At 47.8% G+C, this 19,475-nt stretch overlaps 1 protein-coding gene across 1 annotated transcript; it reads left to right on the plus strand.

The window, feature by feature from the left end:
• LOC116856504 lies at positions 1 to 12,865 on the plus strand. Its single transcript, XM_032839929.1, has 6 exons — positions 1 to 204; positions 2,294 to 2,320; positions 4,597 to 4,681; positions 9,804 to 9,840; positions 12,468 to 12,748; positions 12,831 to 12,865. Exons 1-6 carry the CDS (start codon positions 1 to 3, stop codon positions 12,863 to 12,865), a joined length of 669 nt encoding a protein of 222 aa, XP_032695820.1.
• Positions 12,866 to 19,475: the final 6,610 nt, after the last annotated feature.

The following is a 19,475-nucleotide window of genomic DNA, read 5'->3' on the forward strand; positions in this document are numbered from 1 at the left end:
ATGGCCGTCAGGATAGCCACTGTAGTGATCGCTGTCGGGAGCCGCGCCGCCCCTACCGCTGGGGAGCGGCCTCGCCACCACCGAGCCGGGGCCCCGCCACGAGCGGCCTCGCCGCCCCCAGCTGCGGCCCTGCTGGGAGCGGCCTCGCCCAAGCGGCGTTATTCCGGGGAGCGGCCTCGTCGTCCAGCGGCCTCATCCCGAGCGGTGGCCTCCTCTGGGGAGTGGCCTTGTCAGAGTGGCGTCATGGGGAGCAGAGTCTGTGTCATCGGGGTTGTCGTCCTCGCTGTCGTCATAGTCTCTTCATCGTTGGGAGTGGCGTCCCCGTTGTCGTCGCCTCTTCGTAAGAGATGGCCCCGACCGGTCGGTTTGATTTTCGATGCTTGGCGCAAAATAAAGCTTGGTTTGATTTTCGCTTTGTGTCAATCTCATTCCTTTGATCACGGACCCTAACAACAATTAATGTAAATTGGACAAAGTTGGAGGCATCAACCTGTTGATGGGTTCCTGCAAGATTTATCGGTCCTTCAAACATCCCCTCCAGCCCCCAATTTTCTACCTGAGTGGACAACATAAGAAAAGGGTCTTGGGGCATTTGGCTGGCTCATTCGGTTAATTGATTTGGGCTGTCATGATGATCTCAGAGTTGCGGGATCGAGCCCTGCGTCTGTGCTTAGTGCAGAATCTGAGATTCCCTCCCCCTCCTCCTCTGCCCCCCAACTTGTGCTCTTTCTCTCTCTACAGTAAGTCTTTTAAATAAAAAGGGGTCTCTAATGAGAGCCCTACTCTGAATAGGTTAAGAAGGTGTGTGTAATCACTGCATTCATGGTGGAAATAGGCTAGTCACACTCCCTTCCGAGTCCTGTGCAGAAAAGGACTCTCTAGACTGACACCTGCCTGTGGCGAATCAGCCCCACCAAAGAAACAACGCCGAGGTGGTCGGAGAAACATGGGGTCAGAGGGGCACCAGCTCCAAACCTAGGTGTGGAGAATTAGAAATAACTCCCCCTGTAAAGATCCACTTCTGGCTTTCTATAGCTGAATTCTGAAATGTTCTCCCTATCTGTGGCTGTCTGTTATGATGCCATAGATGAAGGTTCATCTTCGTGGCCCTCTGTGGTCTCCAAATACCTCCACAGTGACACCTGCATCACTTGTGACATCATGATGAGGTCACAGTAGAGCCCCGGAGGGGTGGGGGTGGTGACGTCCGAAGGTTTCTGTGGTCACATGTTTTCCTGCAGAGAAAGGCAGTCCCCGATCGGACGCCCACATAACAGACTGTGGTGCAGGACCAAGACAGGCTCAGTGTCTTCACAGGATGGAGGATGGAAATTAAGGGTAATTCCACTCTGACCAGAGCACTGCGGTTGGGGATTCTCACTTAGAAAACACGAGACTTTGGACCTATTGGAGGACCGGACCTGAGTCACTTCTCAGATGGTCCAAGCAGCCAGTCGGGGGCCCCAGCTGGACATTGAACCAGATCCTCCCCGACCCGGGACCTGAGTCCTGACTTACCCTGAGAGACCACACGCTGGTGCCGGGCTGCCTGGCGTTCACAGCCCCTGTCTGGCTGTTTGAGTTTAGGAAGTTAGTTTAGCTCTGCCGTGGTTCGAGTTCCTTCTCTGGGAAGTGAGGATAACAATAGGACGGGATCCATCAGGTGGTTGAGGGTACAAAGCGAGCTAGTTAGCAAACGTCAGTTAATCCCTGTTATGAGGACTCTGAGCTGCCGGGAGACGATGTGAGTCAGGCGTGCTCTGAGAACCAGAGGTCCTCCCAGTCCTTGGAACAAGCTGGTTTACAGTATCATAGGGTGACAGGGTAGATCCCAAGAGGGCTAGTGGGAGACATTCACAGGAGGCCGGGTACATACTTCCGTTGACGTATAATTGATTCTGGAGGTTTGAAAACCTTCTGTTCCACTGCCTTAGAAATGGACTAAAGTTGACTCCGTTTTTAGAGATCCTGGAACTCCATCTGTCTGCGGTTCCAGCCCATTCAGGGGCCATATTTATTTTTGTCCCTGGCCGAACCCAGGCAGTTCCTACCCAGGGAATGTTCCTAACTGAGATGTTGACGAGTCAGCTGGCAAATCTGTGAAATACACCAAGAGTCATGCTCATGAAATCACTTTGATGTTACTCAAAATTCTAGTTTCTTTCAGGGGGTTCAACCCTACATGCGGGGTTGGCAGGGGGCCACAGGTCATGGCCAGAAGGCGCTATTCAAGCAAAGGACTTCCAGACATAGCCATTTCCTGTCCTAGCCACATCCCAGAATTCCCCAATAGGCTGTTTTTGAATGGACTGGCATGCAGGTGCCTGGGGCGTCCTGGTGGCTTGGGCCGTGCATGTCACATGCTCTTTCGTCAGACCTAGGCCAGCCAAGCTACACAGACTGAGCACGTCCACCCTCCAGAAGGAAAACGCAGGTGCTCTTTGCCTAAGATGGGAATCCTGGCAGACAGATCAGCTCACAGCCCCTGCCGTGGACACCCGGAATGTTTCTCTCTTGCTCCATTTACTTTCCACCTGAGCTGACACCTCTGTTTCTTCTCCCCTTCTACCTTTTCCTTCTCCCCTTCTTCCCATGTCTTTGCTCATTGATCAAAGGCCCTCCAATTCGGTCCATCCAGCACATGAACAGCCCCATTAGGGTCTAAGTCACAGGTGTGGGAGAGATCAAATTTAAAGAACACTCCACTATCAAAAAAGTGGTCTGACCCATGTGTCAGGTAGTGACGCTCTCTTTTCTCCATCCCTAGATGGGAAGTACAAATAGAGTTGTGCAAGCGACCGACAGCCTTTTTGTAGAGGTCCCAGGTTCAAATTCAGGGTTTGCTATTAATTGGGCCTCACAGCCTGTATATGGATGTCTTGGGGCCTTGGTCGGCTCATCGGTGTAATGGGAACTCGGCAGTGGCATGCTGGGTGGGCTCACACCAGCTCCTGGAAGCCCACTGTTAAATATTCTGGAAAGTCACCAGGCACCTGTAGTTGAAATCACCAATTATTTACAGGAGAGAAATCAGCAAATGCTGCAAATCAGGCCTTCCCCCCCCCCTTCCTCTCCTGGAGAGCCAGTCTGCCAGGCCACCCCTGAAATTATGATACCATCCCTTGTTAGTTTCATGGGATCATTTAGGAAAATGGATCTGAATGCTGGAGAGTGAGTGTTCACCAAGCAGTCATGAGTCTGTGCTCTGGAACCAGCCAAACATGGCCTCGAATCCTGCCACTTCCCAGCTGGAGACCCGGGGCCACTTACTTCATTGGTCTGCGCCAGAGCGCCCATCACGGGAGGGGACAATGATAACACACCCAGCTTGCGGTGTCAGTGAAGGGACTGAACGCGTTAACAGGGGGCACTAGTAACATTGAACAAGAAACGGTCACCGTGCTTTGCAAGGGATCAAGCACCAGTCATTGAGAAGAGATTATTAGGAGGAGCAGGAACCTTCTCTGATCTACGTGGAGGGTTTCATAGACCGTCAGAACTGATCACCTACTTGCACACCAGCTGGTGATGCTTTTTGGATACATTCCAACATGGTCAGTGCCTCCAGTCAGGCTGGCAAGCCTGCTCGTAGGCAGATCTGTCTTAGAACTATATTCCTCTGCATCAGAGACTGGAAATCTGCAGGGTCTGTGGTCCTTCATGCTCTGGGCGCGGAGAACTGTATGACTTTGGAGGAGAGGGAGGACCTCCAGTTTCCCAGTGTCTCTTATAAGGCACATTCCCAAAAGGACGACATATGGATTTGAGTAGGTTGGATTCTAGAACATGTACTTATTAGAGGGTAAGTTCTAGTCTTTCAGAGACCTCCCTGAATCTGTTGCTTTCTCTAGCTTCCAGCCTCCATGGGCATAACTTGATAGCTGGCAGCCCTAGCTCTCTGAGTATTAGCTTCAGGAGGTAAACCACGACCACCACACCACCAAGCAACATTTACTCCTGCATTCCTGGGGCTCACTGATTCTCCTTCCTCCTCCTCCTCCTCCTCCTTCTCCTCCTTCTTCCTCTTCCTCTTCTTCTTCTTCTTCTTTTAAAGATTTTATTTATTTATTTGGCAGAGAGAGAGCACAAGCAGGGGGAGCAGCAGACAGAGGAAGAGGGAGAAGCAGACTTAGATTGGATCATATTGAACCATTTTTGATCTACCATGATGGTGATTTCATGTGTTCCTGTCCAACAACGTGGCCAAGGTCACCTGCCTGGTGGAAGGAGAGCCAGAAGCTTCTCTCTGTGGAGTGAGCTTTCCAAGCCAATGACTATAGAATTCTAGCAGGGAACGCAAGAGATGAAGAGGACAGGAAAACATGAACAATGGATCCCATAATTTATAGCAAGTTCCTAACGCAACAAAATTCAGTTTGAATTTAAAATATATTTTAAATAATTTCAGTTTTCCCTAATTCTTGCCATCTGTAGATCTCTCAAGCTGGGTATCAGCGATAAGCTTTTCAGAAGGGCATGCACCTGCTTGGGGTGACTGTCCCATTCCTCCCCCGCAACCCCCACCCCCAGTCCCATTGGATCATTGCCCCCACGGCAACCTCACAAAGTTGACCCCACAACTTCATCTTTTTTCAGGAGCTGAGGATGATGCCATCTCAAATAGAAGCATCCACAGCAGCCTCAAGGCAGGTCTCCGACCCTCGAGTGCAGTGGAAATACGGTAAGCTGCCTCCTGGGGAAGCTTTGCCAAAACGAGTTCCTTCGAGATTCTTCTGCAGATAAAGGCAGCTCGGAGGAAGGCATAGTTAGGTAAAGGGAAGAGGCTCACGATGTAGGGGAAAAGTAACAGGGCTTACAGACAGCATCAAGGAGTCGAAGAACAACTTGAGAGAGCTTCAACCGGAGACACGGCTGGTCTGAGTTTTAGAACCAGTCACACACTGACCGAAGACGCCTCGAGCCAGTCACTTCATCTCCTGGTCTGACTGTGGTGATATGCAAAATACAGAAGGAGGTCCTTGCAGCGGGAAGGGTCCTTCAAACTCTGATAGATGATTGCACTGGAAAATGGTTCTGGAGCTAAACTTTCTGGAGTCTGTGACCAGATCTGTTCTTTACCAGATTTGCAGTTTGGGCACATCCCTCCCCCGTAGCTCGAGGATGATGGCGGAGCATCACAGATGGCGCACCCCGCAGGGTTATTGTAAGGATCATACTTATTTGAAAGAGTCACGAGAGTGCCTAGCCCATAAAAATGCTACGCTGGTCTTTGTTTTCATTATGCCTCTTACTTTCTCATCCAGGTGAGCTTCATAAGTCCTAAGGCAAGATTTAGAAAGAGTTCAGGACGAAGGAAAATAGTTCAGCTGGGGACACGTGCTCAGTGGACAGGCTTCAGTCGTGGCGAGGAGGACATAGGATGTACTTAATTCTCTCTTAAAATTGAGGGAGCTCTTCTCTTCAGCTCCCCACCAGGACCCTGTGTCTCCAGGAAGGACGAAAGAAGACGACTCCTCGACTTGCTGTCTGTGTGCCCAGCATCTTCTGCTGCATCCCAGAGTGACAGAGAGAACGGTGGGACCACACCTGCGCTTGGTCCCTAATCTTGTTGCCTTGCGTTGTGGGAACCCAACCGGAGACAGAAACCACAGGGGAATTCGGACAAGTTTTAAGGTTTTTTTTTTTTTTTTAACATTTTATTTAGCAGAGAGAGAGGAGCGAGAGTGAGCACAGGCAGACAGAGTGGCAGGCAGAGGCAGAGGGAGAAGCAGGCTCCCTGCCAAGCAAAGAGCCTGATGTGGGACTCAATCCCAGGATACCGGGATCATGACCCGAGCTGAAGGCAGCTGCTTAACCAACTGAGCCACCCAGGCGTCCCCGGACAAGTTTAATATAGAGAAATATACTGCCTGGCAAAATTTGATGGGAATGTGGCCCCGAGGGTATGCAGGAAAGCTGCTCTAAGGAGGGGCCCCCCAGGAGGCAGACCAGTGCAACCCCCCAGAGGGGGTGCTGGGGAAGGCCCTTGGGGGCTGCTGGCTACCACGCATACCCAGCACTGAGAAGACATCTATGTGCTAAGAGAACCAGCAAGAACTAGGACGAGAGGCCCCTTCTTTCCGCAACACCTCTCCAATGTCCTCTGCTGACAAAGCTTAGCGTCATGCCAGCTGGAAAAGGAGAGATGTTTAGAAGGTCCAAATGCCTGTTCACAGAGCAGATAATGAAGTGTGCCTTAGAAGGCAATTTGTTGATAACTGGTGCCAGCTGTGTTTTTCCCAGTGCCATGTTCTGGATTCTTCTGGATGAGCAGGGCCCCTGTCATGGGTCTTATCTTTATGCAGGAGCCTTTCCCTAACCCTGTAAAGATGTAAGGAGACCCCTACGGGCATGAGCTCCAGGCTCTGTGCATTTCCAGTCCCCTGAGCTGTTCAGATCCCACCCACGTCTGGTTTTCAACTTCATTTCCATTACCAGCACCTACAGTGCTTCACTGGGAACATTGTAACATCTTACAACTTTCACCATTTTCTTTATGTCTGCTGTGGGGACTGGAGTTGACCCAGAAGTACCAGGCACCACGGTGAATTTTTGCACCCATCCACAGGGACACACAGGACACGGGTGGGATATTTGACACCTTTTCATTTGCAAATCCACGATGTGGTTTTGTAAATGAAATCGCAGATAGGATCCCCTGTTAACATCATCTTGTAGGTAACTTGATAGTGGGAAGGGGCCTCGTACATTTGATCGTCATAAAAGAACAATAAACACCATTGGGAACAAATCGGAGGACGTCTGGGGGGCTCAGTCGGTTAAGCATCTGCCTTTGGCTCAGGTCATTGATTCCAGGGTCTTGGGATGGAGCCTAGAGTCCATCCCAGCTCATCGGGGAGACTGTTTCTCCCTCTCCCTGCTGCTCTGCCCGCTTGTGCTGTCTCTCTGTCCGAATCAATCAATGAATCAATCTTAAAAAAAAAAAAAAAAGACACAAATGAGAAGGAGCACCGAGCTTGGAGTAGTGGGTGGGCAGGGCAAAGACCCACATATGGGGTCTTGACTTCATCGGCCACCGCTCCTCCCTCCCCCGTGCTCTCCTCCCCAATTCCCAAACACGGAGCCTCTCTTGGACACCTTGGCCTTTGCCATTCTCTCTTTCTGGAACATACTTTCTCTGCTCCACCTGGAAGATGTCCATGCAGGCTTCAAGCCTCAACTCAGCTGTGACCTCACCTTGGGGAGCCCTCTAGACACCCCAGCGGGCACCTGGCTCCTCTGTATGCTTGGGTTCCTGCAGAACTTCGTTCGGGATGGCCCATGAGACCCTCAGAGCGCGAGGGTGGGAGCTGTGTGTCCGTCTCACCTGCCTGAGTGGCTTAACCTAGTCAAGCTCCTTAAGCAACAGAAGACCACCAGAAAGTAAAGGCCTGGACATCCCTTACCCTCACCTGGCCCCAGTCCAGGGTGGTCAGAGCAGTCCCCATGAAACTGCTCAGGACGGTCTCCTCCTGGACATTCTGGAACCTTCTCTGAGTCAATCCCCGGTGGCCAGGGGTAGGCCTCCCCCTTCCACCCCGCAGAGGCCAGCCGCCTGACACACTGAATTTTCTCTGCAAGCCTGCGGCCTTGGGTCCCTCTTTGTTTCCCAGGATAGGAGGACGACACTCCATACACTCAAGCACTGGAGCGCAGTCAGGACCGAGCTCCCTGCCGCCCTCACCAGGAATGAGAGGGAGCACCGAGGCTGAGCGCGTCTGTGGACTGCTTCGAAAAATCCGGAAGCCTGTTAAGGGCAATGCAAGCCTGTCAGTGGTCTCTGACATCCCTAACGGGGCCATGCTCAGCCTTAAAGTAGTGTCTTAGAGAGGGCACATGGTCTGTAGGGGAGAGAGTCTCCCCATGGTGGAGGGAGCGGAAAATAGTGCTTTCATAACCAAGTGGGGGCAAAGGATGACCATTTGGGAAAACATCTTCAGTATTTTATTTTATTATTTAAAAAAAAACATTTATTTATTTTAGGGGGACAGAGAGTGCGAGTGGTGGGAGGGAGAGAATCTCAAGCTGGCTCCCCTGCTGAGCCTGGTGCCCGACACGGGGCTGGATTTCACGACCCTGAGATCATGACCTGAGCGGAGACCAAGAGTCCAGTGCTCAAACGACTGAGCCACACAGCTGCCCTGCATCTCCAGTGTTTTAAATGTGTATTTGCAAATTGGAAAGAGGCTTGCAAGCTAGGAAAGGTATACAGATTCTCAACCGCGGAGACTGTGCCCTAAACACTCAGATGGGGTTTTCATGAAATCTAATCCGACTTGTTTAAACCTGAATTTCACAGAGAGGTAGGGGGAAGACTTTCACGTGTATCTAAACGTGTTGAAAGGCCGGAAAACCTGATTTTGGGGGCCAAAGGTTCTCCAGCCTTCTCTGTCCCATCTCGGGTATGAGGGTGTCCTTGAACCCCAGAGGGCAGCCCCAGACCTTGGGAGGTGGAGGGAGGCAGCCACAGCCTCCAGGGGCCTGTTGAAGCGTGCATGTTCTAGTCTAGGGACAAGATGGCCTTTCATCCACATGTAATTTCTTTTCTCCTGCACCAGGGCCCAGGATGTCAGAGGATGGGGGGAAGAGGGAAGTTATGGCTTGGTGGCCATGGTATCAGCAACATAGATTCCCGGGGTCACCCAGGCTCGGAAGTCCTCAATGAGGCAGAGGGCTGTGCCCCCCTGCCCCGCCCCAGGTACAGAGCCTGGGGCCACGCCTCCTCCTGGCCTCACAGATGCCCTGAGCCCCAGGGAGCACTGGATGCCATATACTGGATGCCGTGGGATCTGCGGCTTCCTAGCTCCCATGTCCCAAATCCCTGGAACCTGAGACTACTCCCTCACATGGCAGAAGGGAGTTTGAAGGGGAAAAAAATGTGAATAAGTTAAGGACAGAGAGGTGGGGTGATACCCTGGGTGATGGGCATGGCCCCCGCCGTCAAGCCCAAGGTCCTCAGGAGACACAGGCAGAGGACGGTCCGAGTCAGAAACAGAAGGCAGTGAGGACGGTGACAGGGTCTGGAGAGGCAGACTTTCCAGGGCGACGAGCAGCTAGTCCACAACACAGAACCGAAGCCGACTTTCCGAATAGTTGTTTTGTTTGAACAAAGAGTATTGTTGTTACTGATTTTTAAACATTCAGATCAGGTGAGTCAAAATCCTGCCAGTCTCTACTGAAATACCTATCGCCCTGAGTGGTCAGTCACTTACCCTGTGTTGATATTTTTCAGATCTGAGATGCTCCTTGCTCTGTGCAGGTGTGTGAGCGAGAGATTGAGAGAAAGAGAGAGAGCGAATGCGTATGTGCTTGTCTATATGTAGTAGTATATTTGTTTATGGCGGTCTATCTAGTAGATGGATTTTTTTTTTTAACAACATGCAAGCTTCAGGGACTCCGTATTTTGAAGAGTCCTGAATGCCAACATAAGGCATTTAGGTTTGATTTTTAAAAAGAATCAGGGTCGGGGCATCTGGGTGGCTCAGTCAATTAAACGTCTCCCTTCAGCTTAGGTCGTGATCTCAGGGTCCTGGGATTGAGACCCACATTGGCCTTTCTGCTCAGTGGGGAGCCTGCTTCTCCCTCTTCCTCGGTACTCTCCCTCAAGTAAATAAATACAATCTTAAAAAAAAAATCAGTGACTTGGGAAAAATTTGAATACAAGTATGACATGGGAAAAGTCATTTAGGAAAAATACTCAGGACTCATGAAGTTACTGCACTGATCATAAAAACACCACCCTCAGCAAATAAACCTAAGCCAGTTGGCAGAGTGTAACTTGGGTGATCTCTTCTGTTTTCCAGAAAGCGAACACAGCGCAAGGACCGGGACAGAATCAGGGTGAGATATGGAGCACTGGGTTGGTGGCAAGGGACCTAAAGCCCATTTTTTTTCTTTTAAAATATAAGTACTATACTTATAGAAAGCCAAGAATTACAGAAAAGTAAAAAGATAGGGGGAAAATCCCTAAATTGTTCGCTTTTTGATAGGAAGTCTGGTTTCTAGGGCTGTTTTCCTCATGATTGATCAATTCTCTCAAAGGAATTCTTTCAGCATTTCTGGCTGGTTAACCGAAAAGCTATTTCAAAATTATTTCATTATGGGGATGCCTGGGCAGCTCAGTCAGTTAAATGTCTGCCTTTTGCTCAGGTCATATCTCAGGGTCCTGGGATCGAGCCCCACGGCGGGCTCCCTGCTCAGTGGGGGGGGGGGGCGGGGTCTACTTCTCGCCCTTCCTCTCCCACTGCCTCTCTCCCCCTGCTCATGCTCTCCCTCTGTCTCAAATAAATACAATCTTAAGAAAAAGAAATTAATTAAAAATCAAGTGTTTTAAAAAAATGTCTTCATTAAAGACTAATAGATCTTTTGATGGGTTAATAAATTTATTGCCTTCCATTCCAAGGTACGGGGATAGCTGTCATCCACACGTTGTGATTCCTTAAGTACAATTCTGTATTACATAATTATTTTATCATATTTTGAGCAGTTGTTTTGCTTTAAAATGACATAGTATATTTACAAAATGTTGTATACAATCTAAGTGAATCAGCCCCTTCCTCCCGGCCCTATCTGAATCCCATTACCCTCCCCGGAAGTAACTCTTGTCATCTGTTTGGAATGTTTCCTTCCGCATCTCTCTTGTGCATTGCTTTTATAGGAAGAAGCATGCAATTTTGGTCCATTTGTGTGTTCACATAATTGCTTTTCTGCGACTTGCTTCTGTAGTTCAACAGTAGAGCTGGGGGATGTTTCCCTATTGGTGTGGATGGACACACTTCCTTCCTTCCAACTCATGCTCTGTGCACTATAGGGCTCAGGTACCTGTGAGTTTTTAAACCCCTACTGATGGACATTTCCTTTTATCCCAGGGATTCTGATGTGTTTGCAGTCATAATCATGGTTAAGTTCTTTAACGCAGGTCTTTTCTCCTCATCCTTGCATATTTCTTCATCTAGGTCTTGCATCTGTCTTTTATTTATTTGCAAATATTTTATAGTTTTTATTGCTATGGAAATGCATCTTTTTCTCTATCACACTTTTAGTAGCTTTGATACTATTTTAGTTTGTTTGTTTTCTTTTTAGTGCATCTTGTATCTGGTCACTTTGTTGACTATCATTTATTTTATTTGTTTTTTTCTCTTATTAGTGTCAATTTGTCTCTCCCAGTTTAACATTCCTACTTCTTCTTAATTTTCTTATTTTACTGTACCTGTTAGGACGAGCAGTGCCTTGCTTATTTGTACTGGGAAAGGCTGGCATTCTGGTCCAGTTAATGACTTTAACCTTTCAACCTTTGAGGTATAATGTTTATTGTAAATATCCCTCCTGGGTGGTCCTTGAAGAACTTAAGGGATCTTTTGATACTATTTCCTTAGTTTAAGAATAAGTTTTAATTTTTCAACACTTTTTCACAGTGAAATTATCATGGTTAGTTTATTTTTTATTTTTTGGCTAGTGTTTAATGTGTGCTTCAAAAATGCATATTCTTTTTAAAAAAAGATTTATTTATTTATCTTGGTGGTGGGAGGGACAGAGGGAGAGGGTGAGACTGTCTCAGGTCAACTCCAGCTGAGTGCAGAGCCCAACACGGGGCTCGATCTCACGACCCTGAGGTCATGACCTAAGCTGAAATCAAGAGTTAACCGACTGAGCCACCCAGGCACCCCTCAAAAATGTGTGTTCTTTAGGCACGGGATCCCATGGACGAGTACTGGATCAAGTCTGTTGAGTTATTCACATACTCTAACACTTTACCGATTTTATCCCTTACTCGATCTATTGATTTTTGAAAAGACGATTAAAGTATGTCACGGTGATGATTTTTCCATTATATTTGTTAGGCTTTTGGTTTATATTTCAAAACTGAGTATCATTAAATGGCCAATTTATCTGTTGTGTTTGTATTTTGTTACTAGAAATGTAAAAGGTTGGGTGTATTTTTATCCCCCTTGAAAATTCTAGCCAACATCCTGCTGTTGGCTTTGACCGGCCCCGGGGAGTCCTTCTGACCGCCTTTGAACACTGTGGCCGGAAGTAGTATGCCGACACACTGGGTCAGGGTAGCAGGTCCGTGGCTGGCTCCAGTGGTGGGATTGGCCCCATGTAGACAACATGACTGAGATAGGAAAGGGGGGGTTCTCACAGAAACATGCGAAGGAAATGGGATGTTGGGCAGGCTAATACCATAGATGTGTGCTTTCTGTGCCTATCCTCCAAATCAAGGGTTTCGATATGTGGAGATTAAGGAGGAAGACATTCTGGGTGGAAGGAAACTATGAAGGGTGGATTGTTTGGGAGAAACTGTCATGTCTTTGCACAAGTTAGAGAGTAGGGGCTGGGTCCTGGAAAGGAATAAAGCCGGTGCCTTTGGGCCAGACCATGGGGTCAGCTAAGACATTTTTACTTTATTTGGCAACTAAAGGGGAATCCCTAATTCAGCTATTTCCTGCAAACTTCTCCCCTTCCAGAATTACCAGACGGAAGGGAAGGACCAGCGATAAGGGCAGGAAGTTCCAAGAAAGGATCCGAGGCAAAAGGCTGACTGATGAGTCTCAGGATACAAATAATTCAATCAAAGGAGTGGACCAGAAGCAAAAACCAGGGGCCGCCCGAGAGCGGAAGAGGCGGAGACTGTGGTTTCAGAGGGTGAGGCCGAGGAGTGGGTGTCCACGGGGAGCTCGTGACCCTCCCCGAAGGGGACAGTGCCTGCCAGCTGGCATCAGTATGAACATAGTGATGATCGCCCACAGTGAGTGCCATTTTCCTGCCCTTCCCTTTCTCTGACGTAGTCTTCACCCTATTTTCTTCTAGTCTCCCTGTTTCTCTTACAGATCGAGACACAACTACTTTTGACCGGCTTGCATAGTGCTGTTTTTTCCCAGCCCACCCACTTGCCTTTCACCCACTCAACAGACTGATCTCAGCATCTTCTTTTTTCCTCTTTAGACCTTGTGTTTGGACCTCATCTACGAAATAGTATCACCTTATCCTCAGATTCTCTTCCAGCTCTAATAGTCTCTATACCAAGCTCCATGTATCTTCCCATCCCCTTACGACCGTCTTCGAGGACTTATACAAACCCCCTTCTGGTCACTTCCCCTGGTCTTATGAAAGCCTGCCTGTTCCCATCCAGTGGTTTTCTGTGTGTATCTGGTATTTCCAGCCACATACACTCAGAAGGTGTTGGGACATTTCCCTAAGTTACTTTGACCTTGGACTCTATGCTCCTCATCAGTATGGGACTACCTTGTCCAATGCCGTGGAAAACCCATTTATTTCATTTGTGTGGATAGTGTATTATTTGGGGAGGGGAAAAGCTTAGATTCGAAATCAGAGTAGCTAGGCAAGACGCTTTCTGGTTGTATGACTTTCAACCTCTTTAGGTGGGATTAATTGTCTTTTCTGCGTCATACAGATGCTGTGAGAATCAGATAATATATTATTGACCCACTTTTTCAAGCGAGAAGTTCTGTATAAATGGGAGGTATGGCATTAAGCTTAATAGATTCGTAGGGAGTGCCGTGTTCCAGTGCCAAGTGCGGTCGGGGAGCAAAGCCCAGTCAAAGGGCACGGATTTGCTCTGAGATGTGCAGAACACCTAAAATCGCACTACTTCTCCCCATCTGCGTGACTGTCACTCTGGTCCGTATTCCACCAACCCTCTCCTGGATAACTGTCCTAGCTCCCTAATTTGTCTGTCTCCCCTCTTGCCTCTTACAGTGCCTTCTCCACGAAGCATCCAGAGTGAGCGTTTAAACAGGCAGTTAGCTTGCAACTGTCCCTGCCTTCAACCTTCCACTGGGGGGACCCATCCTGCATAAACCCCATCGTGCACCCCGTTCCTTCTTTGAGCTCTGGCCACACAGGCCTTTGCTTCTCTGCCTCCCAGCTCTGGCTTTTTCTTAGCATTCAGGAAGGTCTCAAACATCACATTGGCTGAGAAGTCCTCCCCGAGCACCTTCTCTAAAGTAGCATCCCCTTTGTCTAGTTCCCTAATAGTGTTCTTCACTGTCTGTGACGGAGAGGGCTTCCAGTCTCCAAGGCATAGTAGGAGCTTTGAAAATAGCACGGAGTAGGCACTCAGAGATAAATGCTGCATGAATCCGTCAACAAGGCCCTCATGGGTTTCCATCTGGCGATAGTGTCGGACCAGGCTGGTCTTAAGTCCCCAGATTTTATCCCTCATTAAAACACAGCAAGGTTGGTTCTTAAATGCTGTTTCGAATGTTTCTTAAATGTCAAATTTCTTTTTTTTTTTTTAAATAAAGATTTTTATTAGAGAGAGAGGGTGTGAGGGAGAGAGCACCAGCAGGGGGAGCGGCAGAGGGAGAAGTAGAAGCAGACTCCCCGCTGAGCAGGGAGCCCGATGCGGGGCTTGATCCCAGGACCCTGGGGATCATGACCTGAGCCAAAGGCAGACACCTAACCGACTGAGCCACCCAGGCACCCCTTAGCTGTCCGATCTTCATCTTTTTGGTGAAGCTTACTAGAGCTGCAAGAGAGAATGAGGATGCAGTGAATATAGCCATTCAATAGCTCTTCGTAGCTCTTGTGAGGAATCCAATGCCCCAGAGTATCTTCACAATCTACTTTCAGAGCCAGACAGAAACGTATCATGAAAGTTGAGGGATTTCAGGTGAAGGGCGTGTGGACCTGCCTGTTATTCTTCAAAACAGCTGCCAATGAGCCAGAGGCAACGGACTTGGTGAATCCTGATTCCAAACAGATTCCTAATGGATTTAGATCCACTTTTCCTTGTTCGTCAGATCCTGCTGCTCCTCAGGCTGTTGGAGATGTGGCTCATGAGCAGCCCATGAATTCCCTACATTCACAAACCCATGTGCAGCATCCGAGAAGGATTCCAAATCGTTAGGGCTCACGTGGTGGAATGCATCTTACCTGGGGATTCTGTTAGAAAGTCAGAGTCTGAATTTGCTCTTGGGGTTACCGAATGTCACACGCCAAGGGCAGGGCACCAATTTTGTGTCCCTGCAGCATTCTACCGACGCTTCAACTGATCCCTCTGACTCTTCTTTAGAAATTAATTCCACTTCTCCTTTAGGACATCTTCACAGTCATCACTGATTTTGTGTTTGGCCACGAAAATAATGCCTTCTAGCTCTTTCTCAAATGTTAAAAAACCCTGAAAATAACCTACAATGTATTTCTACAGGCTTTATCAGCGTGCTTCAACTGTTTTTTCCCAAGCCACTGAAATTGATCTCTCATCAATTACATGCACATCAATTCAATGCACGGGTGATGTCGCCCACTGTAGTAGAGACAACAATGGCTTGTTGGTGAGTCAAGCCTCCCAAGGTCTTACTGATCTGGGTATGCAAACACAACACCACTGAAAATCATCCAGATTCTAGCGGCTCTCCCCAAACTGCAAATTTCGGACACGTGGTACAAGTCTGACCCCATTGCGGGGGGTGGTGCTACCACCAGGGCGGATGTTCCTCATCCCCCCAGCAAATCACTTCCGGTGGGTCCCTCCCCTCGGCTGTCCAGCAAGGACATGCAGCTGGTGATGTCCCCATACTGGTACCAGGAACTGTGGCACATAGTGGTCTCGCTTATGGTGCTGCTTTATGGTATCTGGTATACCAGCCTTGCCGTGTTTGCTCGTGTCCAGTGATGTTGAATGCTATCCAGAATAATCAAGCAGGGCAGGGGACGCCTGGGGGGCTCAGTCGGTGAAGCGTCTGCCTTTGGCTCAGGCCATGATCTCAGGGTCCTGGGATGGAGCCCTATGTCGGGATCCCTGCTCAGCAAGGGAGTCTACCCCTCCTCTCCCTCTGCCCCTTTTGCTTGTGCTCTATCTCACACAATCTCTCTCAAATAAATAAAATCTTCAAAAAGAATAATCAAGCAGGGCAGAGAGAAAGGTAAAAGCAAAGGTAATGACTAGCTCATTCAACCACTAAAGCGTCTGATTGTTCGCCTGGGAAAACTACAATAAACACATGATTTCTCCTACATTTCCAGATTTTCTGGACACTCTGTAGCATATAAACTGTTATAGTTACTACTTTAAACGTAGAGATACTTCATCTGAAAAAATATCTGGAGATTGAAGAAATATATTACAGATGCTTTTTTTTAAAAAGTAACATAATGTTTAAAAATAAATTGACCTTGTTTGGGACATGCCTCTGAATGTCAAGTCCAAGAAGTATTTTCCTCAGGTGGGCATTTTTTTTTTTTTAACATTCCTCTGACTTGGATTCTTTCTTTCAGAGGGGCACAGGGAGGATGGTGTTCATTTCCTTCTTCCTTCTTTCTTTCTCTTTAATCTTCCAGTGGAGAGACAATACAGGTCTGACTCAGGGGACAGGAATGGCCTCACCATTACTTGGAGGTAAGAGGGTTCCCCGATGAGGGCCGCGGGGGGCAAAAGCTCACTTTTCTTCCAGAGGCAACCAGATCTGTTTCCTCTCCCAATACACCTGCTTGTGGAATTGCTCCTTGTCCCAGGTCCTGCCCTCCCAATACCACACCTTGTAGGACATCTTTCCCAGGAGCTCAGGGAGGAAGAGGCAGGGGAAGATGGGTTTGCCAAAATCTGGACACGTTTTGCTCTTGGGATCCTGAGAGAAAAGGAATCTCCAGAGCTGACAGGAACCACCGACCCTAGTGCTATCTAGTTTCCTTGGAGAACAAATTCTTTTGGGTCTTTTGTTTTCCTTTTTAGACTGAAGATACTTCCCAGACCCAAGGAGAAGGTAAGTGGAAATACTATGAACCAGCAGCCATTCCAGTGTCCATGACTTGTTGGCCAAACAAACAGTGCTTTTACTTGAAGATATGGGATGGGAGGATGAAAAAGAGGTTGGTTCTCTCTCTCCCTCTCTCTCTCTCCCTCTCCTTTCTTTGTAGTCTCTAATCTGTCATCTATCTGCCCATCTATCCATCCATCCATCTGTCCAGCCATTGGGGAAGACAAGAGAGAACAGAGTGTTTTATTTAAATACAAATGCTGTAGAAAATTCTGTAGGGTAAGAGTAACCCATATTGGAGTTCCTGTTATTTTCAAGATAGGAGAGTGTATGGCTCATTATAATTTTTAGTTCTTGAGTGTCCAGGCCAGTTCCAAGGAAACCAGTTATGGTTTTGCTGTGTTTTTCCTTACATGGGCATGGCGGGGCCCCATGCAACAGGGCCACCATCCTCTGGAGTCAATCAGAGCTCTACAGGCACCCATACTGAAACACACTCATGCACTTTAACAAGGATAGATGGATTACGTGTACTTTTCGTAAAAAACACCAAATAAAGCAAGCGTTGGACGGTGACTGAGTGGCTCAAGGAGCACCTTGTCTTAGTGGGTGTAGGAGGATGGCCCCTGTCAGGCTACCCCTCAGCAGATTACTTATCTACTAGATATGCAACCTGTCCTCTGCAGTAAGGACTGCAGTGCATTTATTGATTGATCTCGTGGCTGATGGCTGAGGCTCAGCGTATTACGTACTCCCCCCAGTAACTTACTTAAAGTGATTTTTTTAGGGGCTTGACTAAGCCTTTCTCAAAGAACCATTCTGAACTAGTTACTTAAGTTTCACGTGATTGGAGGATTACCTGTCACCTACCTGTTAATCCATCTCTTTTGTTTATCGTGATTTCCAAATAGGAGTTTTTACAAATATAATAAAAGTCAAATACATCCCCTCTCTACAACAGAACGATTATTTCCCCCCCTGTCTCTCTGTGTCCTCATTCCTTGGGAAAATAGGCTCTCCCCTAGACACCTGTTGAACAACCTGAGCCTGTCTCCACAACAGGTGAATATAGTCAGAAAGAAGAAAATGCAGACCTAACCAGCTCCTCATTTTGCATGGGACTGAGGAACGGGGTGCCCGTGACATGGGCTGCTTATTCTCTAGATCTTCCTCTGCCTGCTCTGGACGCAGCTGTTGCAGGGGCGGTGTGGGTTTGCCTTCCTATGCTCTCAGCAGGCGTGATCCTCTTCAAAGCAAGCAGCAGTGGTGGCGGGTGTTGGCAAGGTGGACGTAGGATGCACGGGGCAGGATCCTGGGCCAGGCTGAGGATACAAAGACCTAGAGGGTGATGGGACCTAAGTCAGGGAGCTGGTTAGGGCCATAACTGGGACTAGGGAACAAGAATTGAGTGATCCCCTGTAGTCCCCTATAGTGATAACTCAACAGCCCCAACTGTAGGGTTTTGGAGATTTAGTCCAAGGAGCCTTTCCATGAACGTGTGTGAAAATCTTCCCCGAAGTGTGGGGTCATTTATCAGTGTAAGATACAAATACCTTGCCCCAGAACAGTCTCTGAACTGTATTTGTGGTACAGAGCAACTGTCCAACAAGCAGTAGGACGTAAAATTCTAACCGTGGGAAGTTGAGTTTGAAAGGATTGATTTGGGGGCTGAGCTTGAGCCCCTCCACCATATGGTCATTTGGGAGATTCTGTGGTCTTTGACTTGCCAGGGGACTTCAGAGATAAGGGTGCCAGGAGGGGACACTGAGTAAATAAGCAAGCAGGGTATGTCCTTTCCTTCAACCGAGTCAGACTTGGAAGCACTATTAGTGTTGCATCCTTTCTCTTTCCAGAATCAGAAGACCGACCACAGTAATAGCCCTCAGTCCCCCAGCTGCCCTCACCCATCACTCATCTCTGAAGGATGCCCAAGGCTAAGCTGGGTCTATCTTCTTGTGATGCCCCGTAGGAGGAAGGTGAGCTGCCTTGGCAGAGGGATGGGATATACAAAATTTTCCTTTCCAGTGCAGTACCTACTGATTAAATATTGCAGTAACCCTGACTGATTCCATGTTATTCTTGTCATTTCTTTTCTTGTTCAAGACTCTTCTAACCCTTAGTAGGCCGTTTGTCAGTCAATCACCTCAAACTGAGAGGAGTTTTAAATGAGTGGTAAGAAGATACTTGGGCAAGTAATGGTTAACTACTGTTCTAATATGATTTTTCTCTAATTCATCTTCAAGAACATGGTGAGGTAGGATGGATAGCATGTATCAAAATAACTGTTTCCAAACACTGACATAATAGAAGAACTAGAAGAAAAAAACAGTAATGAGCACTTAGGGAAATCTAACAGGAAAAGCAAAGGAAGATCAGTCGGAGGAAAAAGAAACATTAGATGGTCTGCAGATTTTAAACTTTCTGTACATCAGAAGCTAAAAGAACTTGGGGAGACGGCTATAAAGCCCTACCTCTGTCTCTCTACGTATGTAGACTGACAACATTTAATATATGAAGTACAGTTTTATAAATAACAGACAAATAATAAAATAGGTACGTGCACCAACAAAACGTACATAAAATAAATGTAATTGGCCAAAAATCACAAAAAATGTTTGAAACACGACTGGCGAAGATAGAAAGCAATCGAATGAACTTGGTTGTATGAAAGTGCTGAATCATTATATTGTCTACCCAAGACAAATAACAAATGTGTTAACTAATTGGAATTTAAGTAAAAACCTAAAAAAATAG

Source organism: Lontra canadensis, unplaced genomic scaffold (assembly GCF_010015895.1).
Source record: "Lontra canadensis isolate GAN:19392208 unplaced genomic scaffold, GSC_riverotter_1.0 scaffold110, whole genome shotgun sequence".
Taxonomy (NCBI): domain Eukaryota; kingdom Metazoa; phylum Chordata; class Mammalia; order Carnivora; family Mustelidae; genus Lontra; species Lontra canadensis.

Coding starts and splice junctions, on each gene's coding strand:
- LOC116856504 (XM_032839929.1), top strand. CDS start 1: ATGGCCGTCAGGATAGCCACTGTAGTGATCGCTGTCGGGAGCCGCGCC. Junction 4,682..9,803: donor TCGAGTGCAGTGGAAATACG/GTAAGCTGCCTC, acceptor TCTGTTTTCCAG/AAAGCGAACACAGCGCAAGG. Junction 12,749..12,830: donor CATAGTGATGATCGCCCACA/GTGAGTGCCATT, acceptor TTTCTCTTACAG/ATCGAGACACAACTACTTTT.